We start from the raw sequence: 7,965 nt of genomic DNA, 5'->3' as shown, positions 1-7,965 counted from the left end.
CAGTAGGAAATTTACAGGTTGTTAATGTAGTCCGTGATATCATAACATACAGACATACAGAGTTAATTTCGCATTTATAATATTAGTATAGAATATGAACTAATTGTTTTTTGAATTAAGTATTTCATGATAAGATTTTATGTATTAATATGCTTTTAAAATCACATTAATTTTATAACATTCGTAATATGACAACGATTATATGCTATTTGCCAGAGGTTACCAATAATTAAAAAAGTTATTAGCAGATATGAATATTATACTTATAATTACCTACTGTTATTTCGATGAAAATAAATAATAATATCGCATGAAGAATAATATTACTAAATTGACGCCTACCACAGAGTATGTACCTACATTAAACAAACAATATCACAATATATGACACTAAAGTTCTAGCTAAGGCAGTAGGCACAGGCAGTGTAGAATCGAGTTGCGTTGGGGGACAACGTCAGCGGTCGACTTGAACATGGAAAAAATATTGCTACTATTTGTGGGTAAGTACGTCGACTAACTAATCTTTGAAGTGACTCATATGACGCTTTTATGAATTCAAATTTAAAAGCAAAAGATTATACAGGATTACAAAAAGATCATTGTTTCATCTTCTCTTTAAATCCTATATTAAGTCTTGTGAACAAGATAATTAGAAGTAAAGCAGAGTATTTCAAGTTAAGCGCCATTTGAAAAAAAAAACTAAATGAGTTTACCGTTCAGTTCAAAATTAAATCGTCTTTGTATAGCAATTTGTCCTGACTTCCCATTTAATTAATTATTCTTTCACGAAGTACCGTCTATTATTTTTTAAATATTAAACAAATATGTACTTACCATACAATAATAATTCAATAATAATTTTTCAAAAGATATTTCCTCAATCGAAGTTTTAGCCTGTGTTCATTGAGAAATAAATGCAAATAGGAATATTATTATACGTCAGAGATTAAATTAAATAGATAAAAAAATTCTTATTTAGTCGTCTTTTTAATTCGAATCAAACTATCGTCTAATATATAAATAATGTTTTGGTATAGACATTTTATTTTCTATAACTTTTATTTAAGCATATTTCTATAATTCTTTAATTTTATAGTTTTCGAAATAAATTTTAAATATATTTTTTGTTTTCTTGTATAGTTCCAAACATATCCAATATATTGGTGCATTTTCTTTTGCAAAGGTCGATCTTTCTTGGACCCTTTACCTAGCACAGCATAGATGATTTTTCACACACTATTGTTGGAATGACGTCAATATATGCAACAATGTTTTTGTTACGAATAACCGAACCAGGATCATCAGGGTCAGAAGATTTAACAAATTTATGTAGTAAAGAACGTAGTGTGTTTGAAACTTTAAAGAATTAAACGATGCTTGCGGGAGCGAATTTTGGCAAGCACTACTTATGTATGTTAGTAATACCTATGCCCAAGGCCGGGTTATCTATGCCCCTAGACAATAGACTCCTCGGAGCCCCTTTACCGTTTAATAACTTCCTAAAATATAGTTTTACTACCATAATGCAATTTTATTCGTAATTATTTTTTCACTTTATTAAAGATAAAACACGCTATTCAAATATGTGAAATATTTCGCTGCAACAATTTAATTAAAAATAAAAATCCATAAATTGGCTTCTCTAGAGCATATCTTTTTTTCAGGCAGTGCGACGATTCCGCATTGTTATTTTTTACAAGCTTTTATTTAATTTCACACGTTTGTATGTGTGAGTTGAACCAATACATACAAAACTAGGTCTTATAACAGACTCGTAGAACCTTGTTCTATTCAACCGATTGAACCGAAATTATGCACACTCTAGCTGCTGGTGACAATCCATTATAGTTTACTAAATTTTATTAATCTAAGAATAATCACGTCATTAAAAAAAAAACATAGAGACGTAGCGGTTTGTATTGTCTAATGACTGAAAAACTGTGTTGTAAGACATTATGTAGTATATTTAGTATCAGCATTGCACCCGTGCGAAGCCGGGGCGGGTAGCTAGTTAATAATAAGTGGTTTGCGTAAACATAAGCAATAAATTGTAACATTGCTGTAACTGTGCTGATGAACCTTAATAATTATATTCTATGGCAAAACCAAAGATTTAAAGAAATGTCAACATTATTTAAAAAATAAAAAACAGTTTTTGTTTTATAATATTTTGCAATAATACATAGCTTACAAGTGTACTGCTTAGTCATTCAAGTGGTATGCAAATAAGTACTCACAATTAAAATAAAATATCCTGTTATAGAGAGGAAAAAGGGTGCATTTATAATATGCTGTACCAGATATCAGTTCCGACTTCGCAAGAATTGACGTTAAGTTTGACCCCCTGATACTTTTTTAAATAATGAGACATAAATCTTATTGAATTATGTCTTACAGTGAGATTTCTAACCTACTTGCTTGTCAACCTATACTAAAAAAAATCAATACTATACTCACATTTAAAAAAATAAATATTTATAACAATTAAGAGCCTTATAAAATATATTTTTTAAGCTTAAGTAAGATGTACTTTATTTAACATTACATATTCCTTTAGTAGGGAAAGTTTCATTTGAATTAAATTTTCAGCTATGTTCGCCTACGCCGCCACGGCTACGCGAATTAGATACACGTTTCCAAATTACAACAGAACAGCACTGGGTGATTCAGTTGACGTGGCTTCTATGAAGCTATTGAAGGTATATTTATATTAAACTAAAATACTAATATTACTTATACCATGTACATGTACAATGTAAAATATGTTTAAATACATGTTAATCAATGAAGCTAGTAAAGCTGGTCGGATTCTATTAGCATGTAGCATAGTAATTACTATAGATATGTACCCTATCATATGCGTCGCACAGCAGGCGCAGTATTCACAAAATAATTGTTGCTGAAATTAAATGACTTCTAAGCTTGGGAGAAGCGTGGGCGTAAATAACATTTTATTTACGTAGGCCATGTGGTATACATTTTTTAATTTTTTTAAACATAATCATTAATAAAATTTAAATTCACCAAGTGAAGCGGGCTAGCTAGTTTTTATCGGTAATACCTTCATTTAGCCGAGAAAATTCCAAAAAAATTGTTAAAAATAATTAGATATCTATTCACATGTTTAATGTTCAAGGAATAGAGTTATTCGTTTATTAAACTTTGTTCTAATAAAATATCCTTATCCTCGACTTGAGACCTGAGATGGCATAGTGATTAGAATGCGTGCATCCTTACCGACGATTGCGGGTTGAAACCCAGGCAAGCATCACTGAATTTCATGTGCTTAATTTGTGTTTGTAATTCATCTCGTGCTCGGCGGTGAAGGGAAACTTTGTGAGGAAATCTGCATGTGTCAATTTCAACGAAAATCTGCCACATGTGTGGCAGATTTTCGTTGAGTGGGCGAGTGCGGGCTGGTGGATCAGCCCACATATCCTCCAAACCTTCTCCTCAAACGGAGAGGAGGCCTTAACCCAGCAGTGGGAAATTTACATACTGTTAATGTTATCCTCGACCTTATCTTCATTGATGTGGTCACTATAAACCACTAAATAAAAAATACAATCACTAAATAAAAAAAAACTCATTTACAGGAAATATATGACCAATCTGGCGACAAAAACGTAGTTTCATCACCTCTAGGCGTGCTGACTCTACTGTCCCTGTACGCATCGGGATCGAAAGGAAAGACCCGTGAGGAAATCATGACACTTCTAGGTTCCAAGGATTATAAACAGGTATGTATGTGGTCGATACAAGAGGAATTAAGCAGAATAAATTACTTTGGACATTGAATTGATACGATATCGGTGTTTGCCAATCGTAGCCAAACTCTTGGCCGAATTCTCGGATATTATTTATTCTGTATTAGTTAAAGATATTGTCTTAAGTATGAGGACAGCTTTCAGGTTCATACAGCCAATTGAACGAAAGGTTCGCATCGATGGATCCAAACTATTTAATACTAGCTAACAAGGTTTTAGTATCTGATAAATACACTCTCGACGATGGATTCTTCAAAACAGCTAAAGATTATAAAAGCGAAGTGGATAACATCGACTTTAAAGATCGGAAAAAAGCTGCGAATGCTATTAACGGCTGGGTAAGTTTAAAGCGCAATATTGTACCAGTTAAACCAAATCTATTCTACTATGGAGGTAAGGCCAGCACTAAATGGAGGTTCTTCTTCAGAAGAGATATTCTTAGAACATTGTCTAGAACTGAACTGTTTAGTGTTTCTAATCCTCGTTTTATTGTTTAAAACTAATGATACCACTTCATAGAGAATATTACATAATTTGCTATTATTTTTATTGCGAAATAGTGGAACTTCGAGTCTCCCCCGGCCTTTAATTCCTGTTCATCTAGATCCTTAATTTTACAATTTCAATGTCTATCACACGAGATACGTCACTAATTTATGAGGTAATAATAATTGTTTAGATAGAGTTCAGTTATGTGTAATTATTCAAAGAGTTTCGTGGAAATTGAGTATTATTTTAATATTATATTTCAGTCATCCAGTAAAACAAGGGGATTGATCGACCATCCAGTTTCCGAATCTGATATCGACCCAGATGCGGCTATTGCTCTCCTTAACGTGATTTTCTTCCAGGTATGAATCTATATCTATATGTACATTACATTAGAGCTATATAATATATTTTGACTTAAATCTATTTTACAACATACTTAATGGTTGTTCATACCACAGCGTGGTAATGACTTCATAAATCTACAATTTGAAAAAAAATACTAAATATTTACTTCCATAGATAAAAAATAAAGTTATTTATTATTCATTGAAATTATCAAACAATTTAATGATTATTGAATATTAAACAGGGTCACTGGCACGTACCCTTCAACGCCAGCCATACAAAGGAACAGGAATTCAACGTGGATCGCTCCACGATCGTGAAGAAGCCCATGATGCAACTCCGGCGGTCACTGCACTACCATGTGGACAACGACATGGGCGTTAGGGTATACTTGCATTTTTAATTATATCTATTTTTTATTTTAAACCCGAAGGCAAAAGACACTTTTATATATATAAACAATCCTTTGTTATTTTAATGCGAAACCAACATTTGGAATTAAGCTGTTATGTCCTTTGTGCCAGTAGTTACTTACCCAACAAAGCAAAACTGGTGGTAGTAATATCTGATGAGTGGGGGGAAACGACCCAGATAGCTTGCTCTAAACCCAATCACCAAGTGAACCTTCGCAGACAGACTTATAAATGGTAATTTTCTGGTGATTTCTCTCGGTAGATATTGCCTTTAAGAATGTAAAAAAATCTTCAATGCGTTGCCATTCTTGGAGTTTTGTTTTAAAACCATTAAACCTATGGATACTGGATCATTCGCTCTTCAAACCAGTCAGGACATTATTATCTATCTATGCTATCTTTTATCGAATAATACATACAACAATATCTTGTCAGCTTAATATTATTTAACAAGAACATTAAGTGGCGACTTAGGAAATTTTATCGATTTTTTCTATAGCTAATCCGCTCATTTTGGACCAACCTTGGGTATTCGGTCTTGTGCCTGTTGTTACGCACACACACGTAAAACTTACACGCACATTAGTTTTTAATCTTACCTAAATGTTTATTTAAATTTTAAGTATACATCCAACAGATGATAGAGTTGCCGTACCAGGAGTCAAAGTTCCGAATGATAGTTGTGTTACCGAATGAAGTAGACGGTCTTCCGGATGTGCTGGAGAAGGTTGCAAAGAAGGGGCTCTTAGAAAACATCTTCCGGATGCGCCCTTCTCGAGCTACAGTAAATTTAAACATGCCCAAATTTGAGACCCGGTCGAAGATTAATCTTAATGACGTTTTGAGCAAGGTATGAAAAATAGTTTTGAATGTTTTAATGTGTTAATTGGTATGTACCTAAGTTATTTTGATTACGATTATAATTAACTAATCATATTTAAACATATATTTTTAATTTACGCCTCTTACCAAAAGCGTCTGGTAAGCAAAAGTAAGTCTAGCTTAACTCATCAAGTTGTTCTTTTGGGGCACATACAAATTTATTGCATCAGCCTCTGAGTATTAAACTAACATGACAGAATTGTATTTATTGGAATAGATTTGGTATCATGTTCTATTTTTGGAATTGAAATTTTTTATCTTATATCTTTGGCATTATTTGCACATTTAGGTTGGAGTATCCGGCGTATTCGAAAATGCGTCATCGGGTATTGTGAAGGAACACGGCGTGAAGGTCTCCAAGGCACTGCAAGAGGCATTCGTCAAAGTGGACGAAGAGGGCGCCACTGCTGGAGCCTTCACCGGTATTTCTCTGACTTTATCTAACGTACCTAAAGTCATTAGTCATAATATACTGATTATTCCTACAGAATCCGACTGCATAGCACCTGCACTCCCAGCATTTGAACATAGCTTCCTGGCGTTTTATCAATTATTATATCTAATTCAAACACAATGAGATTTTGACAAGTCAATTTCACTACTTTTAACTAGTTCGACGTGTTTCTAAAAATTTAAAGGGAAAGAACTATACTTCTATTACATAACTGATATACTAGTCGTACAAAAAACAGAAAAAATTGCAAAATTACTGTATATTATACTAATTTTACTAATTTAAAATTTGTTTTGCAGGACTAGTGGCAGTGGCGATGTCATCTTGGTCTCGCCCCCCTCCGCCGATACCCTTCAAGGTGGACCGTCCCTTCCTATACGCGATCTTAAACGACGACATTGTACTGTTCGCGGGGACCTACAGCCACTGAGTGCTTTTGAATAACAAGATGAAATTTTTAATACATTCTTCAAAATAAATAAAATAATGTGAATTCGGTTTTTTATTTCTACAACTTGCAGATGCACAGCTTCAGAACTTATTGAAGTTTGTAATTTGTATGTCGAATATGAGTGCAGCGACTATATATATAGGTTGCTTTTAAATGAGAATTGTTTTGGACGTGAAAAACATTAAAGTTAATATTACACTAAACTCGGTTTCAAATGGAAATATTATTTTGCTGTCTGTCCTAGACAGGTAGTGGGGGTTCACGAATAACTGTTAGAAAAATGTTTACCTCTTGAGTCTCAACTACAACTACAAAAACTACACGAGATATTGAATATATTATATAATTAAAAGAGCACATCATTATTTATCCTATTGGATAAGAAATAATTGATTTTTTTTTAAATATGCAGTTATTTGATCCCAATTTTAAAACAATATTATAAATTACTAGCGATCAGCCTCGCCTTCAGCGTCGTACAATTTATTTATGAAAATTTTTATGGTTGCACATAAGTTGCAGTCAGTGATATCTTCTAGAGATATTGTTTTATATTATATATTTGTTTCCGACTTGTAAGACCAAAACTATGATAGCTCGGCTAAAATGCCTTTAATTCAAGATGCCGATCATTAATTCAAGAGATTACCCCATACATACGAACAAATAAATTCAACTTATATGTTCTTCTATAATCTTCTATCTAATAAAACCATAGGTGTATAAATAAAATAACAAAAAAAAGTCAACCAAGCTTTATTGCAATCGAGAAATATCACTTATATATCACTTCGTAACTGTTTATCTCATTCGAGAGACATTACAGAAATTTTACCTGACATTCATTTTATATATAAAGGGCATCATTTTTATCAAATATCAACAGTCGATGTAAGTAGAGATATATGACCGTCCATTACAAAATAGACCAATTACAATAAAAATAAAATATGGCATGTATATTATTTTTTTATGTTATAGGTGGCAAACGAGCAGGAGGCTCACCTGATGTAAAGTGACTACTACCGCCCATGGACATATGCAACACCGGGGGGCTTGCAGGTGCATTGCCGGCCTATTAGGACGCTCTTTTCTTGAAAGATACCAAGTCGTATCGGTTCGGACAAATCGCCGGCGAAAGCTGGTTCCACAGAGTGGTTG

At 33.1% G+C, this 7,965-nt stretch overlaps 1 protein-coding gene across 1 annotated transcript; it reads left to right on the top strand.

Annotated features, from left to right (window-relative positions):
* The first annotated feature begins 395 nt into the window (after positions 1-395).
* Positions 396-6,846, top strand: LOC125070333 (antichymotrypsin-1-like). The gene is made up of 9 exons (XM_047680153.1): positions 396-500; positions 2,590-2,699; positions 3,597-3,740; positions 3,905-4,105; positions 4,520-4,618; positions 4,849-4,989; positions 5,655-5,867; positions 6,189-6,321; positions 6,653-6,846. Exons 1-9 carry the CDS (start codon positions 473-475, stop codon positions 6,781-6,783), a joined length of 1,200 nt encoding a protein of 399 aa, XP_047536109.1. The 5' UTR covers positions 396-472; the 3' UTR covers positions 6,784-6,846.
* The last annotated feature ends 1,119 nt before the right edge of the window (positions 6,847-7,965 follow it).

Source organism: Vanessa atalanta, chromosome 17, assembly GCF_905147765.1.
Source record: "Vanessa atalanta chromosome 17, ilVanAtal1.2, whole genome shotgun sequence".
Lineage (NCBI taxonomy): Eukaryota > Metazoa > Arthropoda > Insecta > Lepidoptera > Nymphalidae > Vanessa > Vanessa atalanta.
This window is presented reverse-complemented; position numbering and strand designations above follow the sequence as displayed.